Here is a 14,266-nt window from a genome sequence, read left to right on the forward strand (position 1 = left end):
ATTCTTTTCGCAATGACTGCAGTGGAGCCGCTCAGTCGGCTGGTGGCCAACCCCGGAAAGGAGGGTGGAGAATCTAGGTTTGGTTCTTGATACAACCTTAATGAGAGCTGTCCTCACTTTGAAGAGGACAGCAGTGCTGATGGAGAGCTAGTCACAGTTGACTGTAGGCAAGCACGTGTCTGTGTGACCGAAGGCTGTTGGGCCTCATGGCGCTGGCCTCATGGCGGTGGCGTCCCAGCTGGTGCCCCTGGGTTGCTTCACATGCGGCCGCTGCAGCGTTGGCTTGCCAGGCACAAGGTGTGCTCCCACGAGGATGGCCTGACTGCTATCCCGGTGTCTTTGATTTGCCTTCCAGCACTTGTGTGGTGGACCACAGCCCTAGGCCTCAGGGAAAGAGTTCCACTGGGCCCAGTGTGCCCAAGGGTGATCATAAGTACAAATGCAGGCTGGGGGGCCCTATGGGAGACCCACCCAGCCCAGGGAGGTCTGCGGTCAGGGTCCCTGCGCGACTTGGCACACAAGCTCCTCCTCTGGGCTCATGCTCAGGATGTGTCCCTGAAGGCCGAGGGAAGTGAACGTGGCAGCAGATCTCCTGTCCAGCGGTGGCCCCAGACCAGGGGAGTGGCGGCTTCACCCACAGATTGTGGAAGCCATTTGGTCTCTCTTCAGAGAGGCCCAGGTAGACTTATTTGCCTCACCCCATTGCCCGCTGTTGTACCCAATAGCAGGTCCAATGGGAACATTGGGGGTAGACGCTCTTGTGGATCAGTGGCCCCAGGGCCTGTTGTATGCATTTCTTCCCTTTACCCTCATTCCAGCCGTTCTGGCCAAGGTGGGGATGATGGAGGTCAGGGTTCTGCTTGTGGACCCAGATCGGCTACATCAACCATGGATGGCTAATTTGCAGAGGCTACTGGCAGGAACCTCATGGTGCCCCCAAGTCAAGCTGGACATGCTGTTGCAGGCTCAAGGACAGCTCTGGCACCAGAATCCAGGGATTTACAGGCTGCATGTCTGGCCTCTAGATGGGAGCATGTCTGGCGTGGGATCCTCCCTGTAGCTTGAGTCCTGCTGTTATGGCTACCCTGCAGGCAGCCAGAGCTCCCTCTACCAGGGTGCTTTATGCTGGCAGATGGAAACGGTTTTGCCAGTGGTGTGCGGAGAAGGGCTGGAACCCGCTCACTTGTGGGACCAAGGAGGTCCTCTTATTTTTACAATTGCTGTTGAAGTCTGCTGCTGAACATACTCCTCTGTCCAGTTAACGCTATCCTTACCTTTGTTTAGGTTAAAGCGCTATTAATAAGGTAATGGCACTCTAAAATGTTAGAGAGATCCACCAGGCATAGAAGGGGGGGGGTCACCATCCATTATAGACAGCAGCTTGTTCAGGGTCCTCTTTTCTGCCACTGATGTCAGGGACTCCAGCTCAACAACAACAACAGAGCCAGCCTTCCTCACCAGCCTGTCCAGTCTCCCAGCGTCCCTCTTCCTAGTGCTGCCTCCCCAGAACACCTCATCACAGGAGAGACACTGAGTACACCCTGTGTAGCAGATAGAGGATGGCATCCTCCTCTGGAAGGCAAACTGCAGTGGGTCATGTGCATGGTGGACCTGGACCTGGGGTCTTAAGAGATGGAGGAGCAACTGTTCCAAGGTCTTCATTAGATGTGATGTGAGGGGCCTGAAGTGATTGAGCTCCCTGGGGTGCAATGTTCCCTCCAATTTATCTAATAACCCCTGAGCAGGCATTCAACCCCCCTGATGACCTGCTCATCTCCAGCGTACACACTATGCCTACATGGCCTCACCTCTCCAACTCCAAATATCATTACAACCGACTATTATTATTATCTAGGTCAGTTACAGTTAATGATAACAAAACACAGTATCGTTTAATTACGTCAACATACCGAACATCAACCCTTAGCACAGAAGCAAATGAACAATAATAATAATTCTCAAGCAAAAACTTAAATTATACAGACCACAGTGTGTGTGTGTTTGCAGAATATATTATGATAAGAAATACTGCTGGTTGAATCCCACAGAGCACAGGAAATTCATTTTTACCAGTTAATAAATGTTCCAAACAAACCGTCAGAAAAAACTAATGTCCATATTTTAATTCTGAAACTAAGAAAGCAGAAGTGATGATCTAAGTTCAACTAGTTTATTACTGATGATCATATAAAGAGTGTTTCAGTAAATATCTGTTTCTATAGTAACTAAACTAAGTGTCTGCTGATCAATAACGGACTTCCAGATGTTAGAAGAGGATCAGAACTGATTTATTGTCCAGATGGAAATAAAGTTGCGTGATGACGGGAACCGGGAAAAAATATTATTTAAAAATAAAAAAACACAGAACATTGATGAAATATGACTAAAAAGTGCAAGCTTGTTCTTCTGAGTCACGCAGTGCTACAGATACTTGTGTAAAAAAGACTCTAGTAAAAGCAAGAAACTTCGATCACTTCGAAGCGGAGCAGTTTAACTGAATGACTCAGAAGTCCCCAAATGACTAACGAATTTCGTTAGTTTATATAATACAGATTTGTAAAATCTTATGAGTCACAGTCAGACAATAAACTTAGCATTACATACCCCCCCCCCCCCCGCAAACTAATATTAAGCCTATAGCCTCATTATAATGTCCATGGACATAAACTGAGTTCTTTTGCCTTAATAATGATAAAATAATACGGATTGGGAACCCATATGCATAATGTCTCCTCGTTGCATTTAGTGTTGCTTGAAATGACTCTAACCTTTAACCCGGGGCTCAGCTAGTGTTGCCTTTTAAAAATCGTTGATTTCTTATTTTTGGGAAAAATATGAATCCCTAGTGCACATGTTTCACAATTCAAAGCAAATATTAGGGAGAAAAAAACAGTGAAACCGGTCAGAGAAATTTGAGTGTGCAACTTTTTTGTCTTCTGGGCAAAGAGGTGGGGAGCAGCGCGCAGTAAGGCACCTCAGAGGGAACCGTGCTGGGGTGGGTCTTCTTTGGGACCGGTATGAGGCATGATGTCCTCCACAGTGTTGGTACCCTCCGACAGTCGCAGACTCAAGTTAAAGACGTGCTGAAGTGGCTCCCCCACTTCCACACCACAGGCCTTGACCATTCCTGGGCATACTCTGTCTAGGCCAGCTGCTTTCCTGGGGCAGTCTCCTCAACTCTCCTCTGACCTGGTCTGTTGTGATGGTTGAGGGTGGGGGTGGGGGGGGGCAGCTGTGTCTGATGACTGAGGTGAGGAGGAGGATGAGGGTGGGGTAAAGTGGACAGTCACCAGAGGTTGGCAGGGGAGATGTGGGGGTAATAACTGTGCAGTCAGCAGTGGCAGAAGCTGGTGGGAGAGGTTTTTTATGTACATACAATAACGTAGTGTTTGAGTCAGACAGATCTGACAGAAAGTGGCTTGTCTGCCTTCAGCTGGGCCAGGGGGAGGTTCTCTGCTGGTTCCCTGTTCAGGTCCCCAAGCACAGTGCAGAGTGTGTGAGATGTTTGATTTCAGCAGGTGATCTTCAGTCAGCAGAGTTTCTGTCCACAGGAGAGACTCTCCCTCCTACAGAGGAACCAGAGAGACTCTCCCTCCTACAGAGGAACCAAAGAGACTGAGGAACCAGGATACCAGAGTCCAAACCCAGCATACAGAGGCTGAGTGAATGTGGTGTTGAAGGTGTGGAGGTGGATCAGTGTGTCAGAGGAGACTCTGTAGAAGGACAGAGTGCCAGCAGGACAGTCCACATACACTGCTACTCTGTTAGAGACAGAGGAGGAGGAGGAGGAGGAGGAGGAGGAGCGGGGGGAGGAGATGGATGTTTTTCTCTTATTGTGAAGGACAGAGTAACCATCATCAGAGCAGTCCAGCCTCCAGGACTGATCGTTACATCCAAACCTGCAGTCAGCACTGTTTCCTTTCCTGCTGATTCTTCTGTAACTCACTGATATTTCAAACTCTCCTCTCCACTCGACCTCCCAGTAACAGCGACCGGTCAGAACATTACTACACAGCAGCTGAGCACATGAGTCAAATCTGTGTGGATGATCAGGATATGACTGAACCTCCTTCACACGTGTCACCTTCCTGTTGTTATCAGACAGTTTGAGGAGTATGTTCATTGTGTTTGGATCCAGTTCCAGTTCACAGGCATCTGATGGAGAGAACGAGACACAATACAGCTGCAGTTTATCAACTGTTGATTTATGAACTACTTTACTGAAACCATTCAAACTTAAAGCGTCTCCATGACGACTGTGTTGGCCTCATACCAGCAGACAGAAGCAGGTGTGCACACAGTCACACAGCCTGATAACAAAGGCTGCATCTCAACTCTCTTATTCGAAGCTTGATAAGCGCAGTTTCAGGAGCAGGAACACACACCAATTACACCCCTTCCGGCTCCTATATAAACAGACCTAACAGCTTCCCCCTCGTTCACTCTCGCTTTCGAGTTTCACGTGCAGGCAGTCTCAGTCAAGCTTTCATGGTCATCCCAGAAACAGATCGTACTTCCCGCATCGCATCAACAAAACTTGAACAAATGCTACGATTACTAGTCCAAGAGTGAACTCACCACGGATCACGAACTGCAGATCAACCCGTCCGACTTGACTGAAGATTCGTGGGAAACCGGTTCTCCTCTCGTCACACAGCAGCAGACCTCAGCCGAGCGCCCCGCGGGGCACATGCCGGCCCCGCAGGCTCTTCAATCCACACTGATGTGACACTCCCGGTAGATCTCCGGCTTCCTCTCCTCCACTAGCGAGGGCAAAAACCAGGGAAGCAACGCACAAAGCCGCTGGAGCAGCAGCTTCAACTCTCCCCTCCTTAGCCGCTTCAACAGTCCAGATAATTCTCCACCACACCGGACTAGCACTCTCCGTCCGGCCGCCTTTACATCCACAAACGGACCCCGACATCAGCGACCGAACTGCCAATGATTCCTGCATAGGATGCATTCCCTATCAACCAACCATGTTTACTCAGCATCAACAACAGCAACCGGCGCTCCCGCCTTCCGGGTTTTCGTCTAAGCCAATCACCGCCCGGTTCGGCACGTGTGACGTCACAGAGCCCCGTAGCCCCACGGCCACAGCGCCCCTCGGCAGGGGCCAGGTAGTATTGCACTACTAATTCTACTCAGGCTTGTTCAGTATTATCGTTTTGGTGTCATAAAAGATAAAGAAGGGAAAATAGATAAATAAATAAATGAAATAAAAGTGGCTCCCGAGCAGCAGTCCACAAACCAGTGGGTGACGTCACATTGTTACGTCCATTTCTTCTATACAGTCTATTATACCAACGGCATCAGTCCTGCATCATACGTTATCCATCTCCACTACTTTGTAGTAAAGATTCATAATTAATTTAAAGTTACATTAATTTACACGTTACTAACACAGTTATCACAATACTAACCGAAATCACTCTGTATCGTCCACGTTAAAAGCTGGATCGCAAGCTACTAACACAATTTATCACAAATACAACTAACCTGAAATTGCTTCTATATTGTCTGAGTCATAAACCCCCTGCCGTCTCACTCCAACCGCAGCGCCGCTCCTAGACAGGGACATCAGGCACCGGGATGCCTGCGACCCATGCGGTTTCTTACTCCAGCCACAGTGTTCTGTTTAGACGGAACATCAGACACAGTGATACCAGCAACCACGCCATTTCCTCAATACGACCGCAGCGCTTCGTTTAGACAGGGACATCAGGCACCAGGATGCCTGCGACCCTTGTGGTTTTCTAACTCCAACCAGTGTTCCGCTTAGACAGGAACATCGGGCACAGTGATACCAGCAACCATGACGTTTCCTCACTACGACCCCAGCGCTTCGCTTAGACAGGGACATCAGGCACCGGGATGTCTGCGACCATGCTGTTTTCTAAATCCAACAGCAGCACTTCACTTAGTCGTGTACTTCAGGCATCGAGATGCCTGCGACCGATGCTATTTCCTTAAAACTAACAGCAGCACTTTGCTTAGTTATGGACATCAGGCACCGGGATGCCTGCAACCCATGCTGTTTATTTGTCCAACCACAGCACTCGGCTTAGGCCAGAACATCAGCATCAGGATGCCAATGACCCTGCACCACTTCAATTCGGCCAGGATGTTTGATGTCAGTGACCCCGCCGTTTACTCAACCCAACCTTGGCTCGCCTAGTTCGACAGCAGGCAGCTTTTATCGTGGACATCCTGCTCTAGTTGCCACAGAAGCCTGCTCTAGTCAAGGCTCCTGGCACCGAGAGCTGCCAGCACTCTGCTCCAACCGGAACATCTGCCCCCGGGCTTCCAGCGCCCCGCTGTCTCATCATTAAGGTACCAGGATAACCCATAATTGACTACACTGATCCCTGCAGCTCATTTCTCCCGGGCAGTGACACCGGGATGTCATTGCCCCCAAGTGCTACTCCCACAACTCATCAGACAGAACCATGCATCGTTCTCCGCCAAATGGCCAGCTGAGACCACCCCCTTTCACACGTTTAACGTAAACTCCCTGTCGTTCTCTCTCGTCACTTCGACCATTTCATTATCAATGCTCCTGTCACACGTTCAAAGTAACATATATATGTCGTCCTATTTCACCACCATAACTGTTTCATTATCGACGCTCTTAGAGCCACCTGCAGTCTATCGTATCAACCTGTCGCTTCTGTCTTCCTTGTCACGGAACCAATCCTGTCTCGCCGAGCTTAGCTTGTGGTTCCATCTCCTCTCTAGCCGGAACGGTATCTCCTTCTTTTATGATGATCAGCTGACTAACTCCCTTGACATCCAGCTACACTGATGCCGCTCCTTCTGCTGATTTTGGGGGTTTCTACAACGGTAGATGGTTAGCATCAGAATGGCCCCCAGAACTCATGGACAATTGCCAGGTCGCTTCCTCCGCCTCTTCGAAATCTACCCCCGTAGTAGCCACCGCTGTTCTATGGGGACACGAATAGTCTAGTTAATCCATTCTCATACACTATGATAATCTCAGTCGTTGAAATCATTAACCAAGGTCGCTCCAACTCCTTTTCAATCACGCCATTCATGCGTCGCTCACGTGGCACTCCATCACTAACCAATATCCTCCACGCCGCCTACGTCCCAGGCCACCATAATACCATCGCTGACTCTCTCTCTCATTTTATGTTCCAGAAGTTCAGAAACTGGCTCTGCACGCCAAACCGCTGCCGACTCCAGTTCCTCCATATTCTGCACTGACTTCAATCTGTAAATCCATCTTTAATACTCCTGATCTTTGAATTCCAAACTACAATATTAACAGCTTATCTTCTACACTCTCCTCCTACTGGACAGCTTGGATAAGTTCCAACACTTTCATGACCGACACAACATCATTTTCCCCTCGTTCTATCTCACCACTGTCATCTGCTACATCACCTATGCTCATTCTGCCATGAACATAAAACACCTACTATCAAATCCTACCTCAGCGGTACTAGTTTTTCTCCAAACTAATCACAGGGAATCCCAGCCCAGCCATAAACCATCCCCAAGTAAGTCACTTCTCGCTGGTCTCGTCAGCCAAGAACCAGCCAAACGGCTTTCTCTTACCGCCGATCTGCTGTCCACTTGTTTACACACCATTCGCTGAGGATACCAAACTCCTCACATCGCCCTGACCCTCAAAGTGATGTTCATATTCCATATTCCATATAGCATCTTCAGTTTCCTTGGATGCTCAGAATTCACTGTGTCACCATCACACTTCGACCCGTGCCGTCTTGCTTGTATCTCGGACTCTCACTATTAACGCCTCATTAACGTATCACAGCTATATCTGCTCAGACTCAACGATCTAAGATCCGCACGAGCACGTCTCAAATAATTGGAGGTTTTTGGGGGTTCGTCACTGCCCGGGCGCAGCGGCGGATCCTTCGTCCGACCTCCCCACACCGCTTCAAGAATCACCGTATCAAGAATCGTTCCGCATCAAGAATACACAATTCATTCAAATTCTGTCAATAAATCTGTTAAAACGTATCTCGTTGGTGATGTGTTCCTTGCTCGTGAATTCATATTTCCTCCTCCATCCTGCCTGAACAGGAAGTTGTTCTGGTCCTCCATTTAACGTTGGTCCCAAGTCTTTCTACAGTATTTCTGCTCTGAGGAAACGTGAGAGCAGCCTTCACTCAAGTCTTTTAGCGGCTCACACGCCTCCTTATTTATTGATGAGCTGCTGCAACTGATCACACTGATCTGATTCATCACAACATCTCTGCTGTTTCATACTGAAGTGGAGACACATTACACATTCAGCTCAACTCATGTTTACATTTCATTTCTTTGGTTTTTATGGGGTTAGTTTGGTTGTTGACTGCTGTTGCAAATAAACTTGCCCCTCGGGGACAATAAAGACTTTCTAATCTAAAAATATATATTCACAAATTCAGATGTCTTCATTTTTTCTTGAAAACAAAAACTAGTTTGATGTTGAACTTCAGACTTTCTCTGATTCTGTCTGCAGTCTCCAAAAAATAAAAAGCTTTAAAGACGTCTCATCTTTTCACAGACATTGTGACGTCATTGTCACTTTTTATAAGTTGCTGTGAAATATTGTTTATTCATCTTTAAGATTGTTTTCATTTCTCTGTTTCATGTTTAATGTTTTGTTTTACAATTCATTTATGATTCATTCATTTTATACTTTCTACAATAAAACCTGTACTGTTAATACTCTTACGTGATGTCACACAAACACACACACACACACACACACACACACTGTTGATCTCTAATTTATAATGCTGATGTCTCCTGTGATTGGTTGTTGATGAGGTCACTGTTCATATCTCTGATGACTGTTTGGACCTCAGGGAGGCAACACCTAATTATTCATTCATATTCATGTTTTTATTGATTTTTGATGATTATCTTTGATAACTATTACTTATTGCTGATAATCAAACCTGCTCCTACCGATTCCCAACAACTGAGACATCACTGAGGAAGTCCATGAGATGTGACTGAAAGCTTTGGACATACAGAGTAAGTGAACCTTTAACAGTTCAGTTAGAACATGAACAGTCAACATGACAGTGATATTCAGTAATATTCATGTTTGTTCATCAGGGTTGGTGTAAAGTGAAGGTCTTTGCACATCAAGTCTGTTATTTTCATCTCAAACTGTCGTCTGTTACAAACACATTTTAGTCCAAATGCTCCAAACAGCTGAAGTCAGTATGAATGAATGAACTTTATCTGCAGGAGAGACATGAGGGACATTTTGGAGCAGGTAGCGCCACCATGTGGACATTTATAAAACATTTCTCTTTTAACTCCTGAACTGTGACCAACAGAAGGACATTTCTGTTTCGTGGATTCATTGGTTCAAGATAAATGTCAGTTTAGGCCACGCCCATTTCTGACTAAACACATTTTCCATCATTTTCAACTTTTTTCACTTCTTTTACATATTTCATCCAGTTTTTCTCAAAGTTCTCATGAATCAAACTGAAAACACACTCACACTTCCTCAGACCAGGTTTCAGTCTCTGCAGTCCACCATGGTCCATCCTGGAGGAAGAGACAAAGACACAATCAGCTTCATATACCTTCATTCATATCCACCATTAAACATGAACCAGAGTCCCTCAGTTAGTCAGAGTGTCTGTCCATCTGTACATACCTGAAAGTGTCCATCTGTCTGTCCATACCTGAGAGGGTCCACCTGTCTGTCCATACCTGGGAGTGTCCACCTGTCTGTCCATACCTGTGAGCGTCCATCTGTCCATACCTGAGAGTGTCCATCTGTCTGTCCATACCTGAGAGTGTCCATCTGTCTGTCCATACCTGAGAGCGTCCACCTGTCCATACCTGAGTGTCCACCTGTCTGTCCATACCTGAGAGCGTCCACCTGTCCATACCTGAGAGTGTCCACCTGTCTGTCCATACCTGAGAGTGTCCACCTGTCTGTCCATACCTGAGAGTGTCCACCTGTCTGTCCATACCTGAGAGTGTCCAGTCTCCAGTATGGATCCTTCAGTCCAGCAGACAGAAGCTTCTCTCCTGAGTCTCCTGGATGATTGTAGCTCAGGTCCAGCTCTCTCAGATGGGAGGGGTTGCACGTCAGAGCTGAGGCCAGAGAAGCACAGCCTTCCTCTGTGATCAGACATCCTGACAGGCTGAACACACACAACAGTTCATCTAATGAGCTTAAAAACATTCTCAACTCAATAAACAGGATTTTGTCCTTCAGGCCTTTATGTTCACACTCAGCGCCCCCTGCTGTATGTTGGTGTCATGCAGATACATTTTAGGTTAGTAGAAGGAGAGAAAGCACATGTTGCTGCTGGAGGATGAGACTGCTGAAGCTCAGAGTTTAATCTGACGCTATTATACTTTACTTTAGCAAAATAAATTCCTTAAAGTTAAATATTGTTCAACAACATTTCTAAAGACAGAAACAAGATTTAATAAACATTGACTCTTCATTGAGGATTACAGAGGAGGATTACAGAAACATATTCTGACTCAAAGGAATTATACTTACTGTATACTTGCTATTACAACACATCAGCTCAGACAGGACACAAAATATGTTTAGTATAAGAACTCTTCAGGTAAACTAGACACTGGAGAAAACTAAATGTGACTGAATAAACATAATAATGAAACTAACCTGAGAGTTTCCAGTCCACAGTGTGGACTCTCCAGTCCAGCAGAAAGCTGTTTCACTCCTGAATCCTGCAGGTTGTTGTTACTCAGGTCCAGATCTCTCAGACTAGAGGACTGGGAGCTGAGAACTGAGGACAGAGCTGCACAGCTTCTCTCTGAGAGGTTACAGTCAGTCAGCCTGGAGAAAAATCAGCAGAAGAAAGAAAACTATTGTAAATATTATTTGAGCAAAGATGAAACTACATTAATCTGGATAGTTCTGTGTGCACCTACAGAGCTTTTTTGGAGGCTTTGACCACTGGCAGCAGCCTCAGAAGAGCCTCCTCTGAAGCAGAGTATTCCTTCAAGTCAAACACGTCCAGATCTTTTTCTGATGACAGTAAGATGAAGACCAGAGCTGACCACTGAGCAGGAGACAGTTTATCTGTGGAGAGTCTTCCTGATCTCAGGGACTGTTGGATCTCCTCCACTAGAGAACGATCATTCAGTTCATTCAGACAGTGGAACAGATTGATGATTCTCTCTGCAGACACATTCTCAATGATCTTCTTCTTGATGTACTCAACTGTTTCCTGATTGGTCTGTGAGCTACTTCCTGTCTGTGTCAGCAGACCTCGTAGGAGAGTCTGATTGGTCTGCAGTGAAAGACCCAGGAGGAAGCGGAGGAACAAGTCCAGGTGTCCATTTGGACTCTTTAAGGCCTCGTCCACAGCACTCTGGTAGAGATGTGTTGGTTCAGGTTTGTCTTTAAAGACTGTATACCACCAGGGGGTAATCAGTTTAGACCACCAGGATGTTGCCAGCAGATTGACTCCAGACCTGATGAATGTCAGATGGACATGAAGAGCAGCCAGAAACTCCTGAAGGCTCAGATGGACGAAGCAGAACACCTTGTCCTGGTACAGCCCTCTCTCCTCTTTAAAGACCTGTGTGAACACTCCTGAGCACACTGAGGCTGCTCTGATATCGATGCCACACTCTGTCAGGTCTGATTCATAGAAGATCAGGTTGCCTTTCTGCAGCTGCTCAAAAGCCAGTTTTCCCAGAGACTCAATCATCTTCCTGCTCTCTGGACTCCAGTGTGGATATGTCTCAGCTCCTCCATCATACTTGACCTTCTTCACTTTGGTCTGAAGCACCAGGAAGTGGATGTACATCTCAGTCAGGGTCTTGGGCAGCTCTCCTCCCTCTCTGCTTTTCAACACATCCTCCAGAACTGTAGCAGTGATCCAGCAGAAGACTGGGATATGGCACATGATGTGGAGGCTTCGTGATGTCTTGATGTGGGAGATGATGGTGCTGGCCTGCTCCTCATCTCTGAATCTCTTCCTGAAGTACTCCTCCTTCTGTGGGTCATTGAACCCTCTGACCTCTGTCACCATGCCAACACACTCAGGAGGGATCTGATTGGCTGCTGCAGGTCGTGTGGTTATCCAGAGGCGAGCAGAGGGAAGCAGTTTCCCCCTGATGAGGTTTGTCAGCAGCACATCCACTGAGGTGGACTCTGTAACATCAGTCAGGATCTCAGTGTTGTGGAAGTCCAGAGGAAGTCGACACTCATCCAGACCGTCAAAGATGAACACAACCTGGAACTCTTCAAACCTGCAGATTCCTGCTTCTTTGGTTTCAGTAAAGAAGTGATGAACAAGTTCCACCAAGCTGTACTTTTTCTCTTTCACCACATTCAGCTCTCTGAAAGTGAATGGAAATGTGAAGTGTATGTCCTGGTTGGCTTTGTCTTCAGCCCAGTCCAGAGTGAACTTCTGTGTTAAGACTGTTTTCCCAATGCCAGCCACTCCCTTTGTCATCACTGTTCTGATTGGTTCATCTCTTCCAGGTGAGGCTTTAAAGATGTCTTCTTGTCTGATTGTTGTTTCTGGTCTGTCTGGTTTCCTGGATGCTGTTTCAATCTGTCTGACCTCATGTTCATCATTGACCTCTGCAGTCCCTCCCTCTGTGATGTAGAGCGGTGTGTAGATCTGATTCAGAAGGGTTGGGTTTCCTGCTTTAGCGATCCCCTCAAACACACACTGGAACTTCTTCTCCAGGTTAGACTTGAGTTTACGTCGACACTTTGCAGCACGACTTCCTGAATGAACAAACAACAAATGAAATCAGTGAATGGATCCTACAGAAAGTCCAGAAATCTGAACATGTAATTGTGTCTGTGTGGTTTTTCCTCCTCCATCAGTTTTATTCAGCTCATCAGTGGAGGACAAACAGCCTCTGATCTGATGCAGATGTGTGCAGCATATTTACAGCAGAGTTTGAAATATAAACCTCTCCCATGTTGCCTCCATTTCCTCTCCATCATGTTAAATCTGTTAAAATCCTCTTACTGCTCTGCAGACGCTCAGCCAGTTCCTCCTGCTTCATTCTCCTCAGGAAGTGCAGTGTGATCTTCTGAAATGCATCTCTGCTGCTCCTCCTCTGCTCTTCCTCCTCACCATCCAACACCTCCTCATCCTCCCTCTGACTCTCTAAGCTTTCTGGGTCATCTGGACTCAGACCCCTCTGGACTCTCTTCAGCTCGTTCTTCACAAAAGTGACGATGTTCTCCTCCAGCAGCTGGAACAGAAAGATAAAGTGAACATTTCATTTAAACTGGTAGAACACAACATGTGATTCATGTGTCAGTCTGAAGGCCTGCTGGTCTAAACAGAGCAGCATGGACACTGTTAGGACCTGAATGCTACTTTACTATTTCATCTGTGGTTGATGGAGTTAATAGTAAAAGGTGTGTTTGTACATGTACACACCATAAATATGGAGTCCAGCTGTGTTTGATGCTGCTGTGCAGACTGATCACTGGGAACCTCTGAGCTCTGCTGCTGAACTCTGTGGAGAAAACATCACGTTTAAGGTCATTTAATGACTCAAATCTGCACTCAGCTTATTAAAGATGTTCTGTCTACACAAGGATTGATTATTTTTTAATTTTTCAATCATTAGTTGATTATTCTCTTAGATTGGATATAGGTAATATAGTCATTTCAGATCATGCCCCGGTTTTCCTCTACCTAAAAAAATGGTCACAGGCACCTAAAAGCCGTAGATGGCGCCTAAACGTATCCTTACTGAAAGTAAGTGTAACCCCCAGTGAGGGTTGGACTCTGCCAGGGCTGCCCTTTGTCACCGATCCTGTTCATAATCTTTATGGGCAGGATTTCTAGGTGCAGCCAGGGTGTGGAGGGGGTCCGGTTTGGTGACCTCAGGATTGGGTCACTGCTTTTTGCAGATGATGTGGTCCTGTTGGCTTCATCAGACCGTGACCTCCAACTCTCACTGGATCAGTTCACAGCCGAGTGTGAAGCGGCCGGGATGAGAATCAGCACCTCCAAATCCGAGTCCATGGTCCTCAACCGGAAAAGGGTGGAGTGCACTCTCCGGGTCGGGGATGAGATCCTGCCCCAAGTGGAGGAGTTCAAGTACCTCGGGGTCTTGTTCACAGTGAGGGAAGGATGGAGCGTGAGACCGACAGGCGGATCGGTGCGGCGTCTGCAGTAATGCGGACTCTGCACAGATCCGTCGTGGTGAAGAGAGAGCTGAGCTGAAAGGCAAAGCTCTGGATTTACCAGTAGATCTTGGTTCCTACCCTCACCTCTGGTCATGAGCTTTGGGT

At 47.0% G+C, this 14,266-nt stretch overlaps 1 protein-coding gene across 1 annotated transcript; it reads right to left on the reverse strand.

Moving 5' to 3' along the window:
• Positions 1-3,142: 3,142 nt before the first annotated feature.
• Positions 3,143-9,580, reverse strand: LOC128375746 (stonustoxin subunit beta-like). Its single transcript, XM_053336163.1, has 3 exons — positions 9,497-9,580; positions 3,633-4,155; positions 3,143-3,245 (listed from the first exon to the last, which is right to left on the reverse strand). Exons 1-3 carry the CDS (start codon positions 9,540-9,542, stop codon positions 3,143-3,145), a joined length of 672 nt encoding a protein of 223 aa, XP_053192138.1. The 5' UTR covers positions 9,543-9,580.
• Between the last annotated feature and the right edge of the window lie 4,686 nt (positions 9,581-14,266).

Source organism: Scomber japonicus, chromosome 16 (assembly GCF_027409825.1).
Source record: "Scomber japonicus isolate fScoJap1 chromosome 16, fScoJap1.pri, whole genome shotgun sequence".
Taxonomy (NCBI): Eukaryota; Metazoa; Chordata; class Actinopteri; order Scombriformes; family Scombridae; genus Scomber; species Scomber japonicus.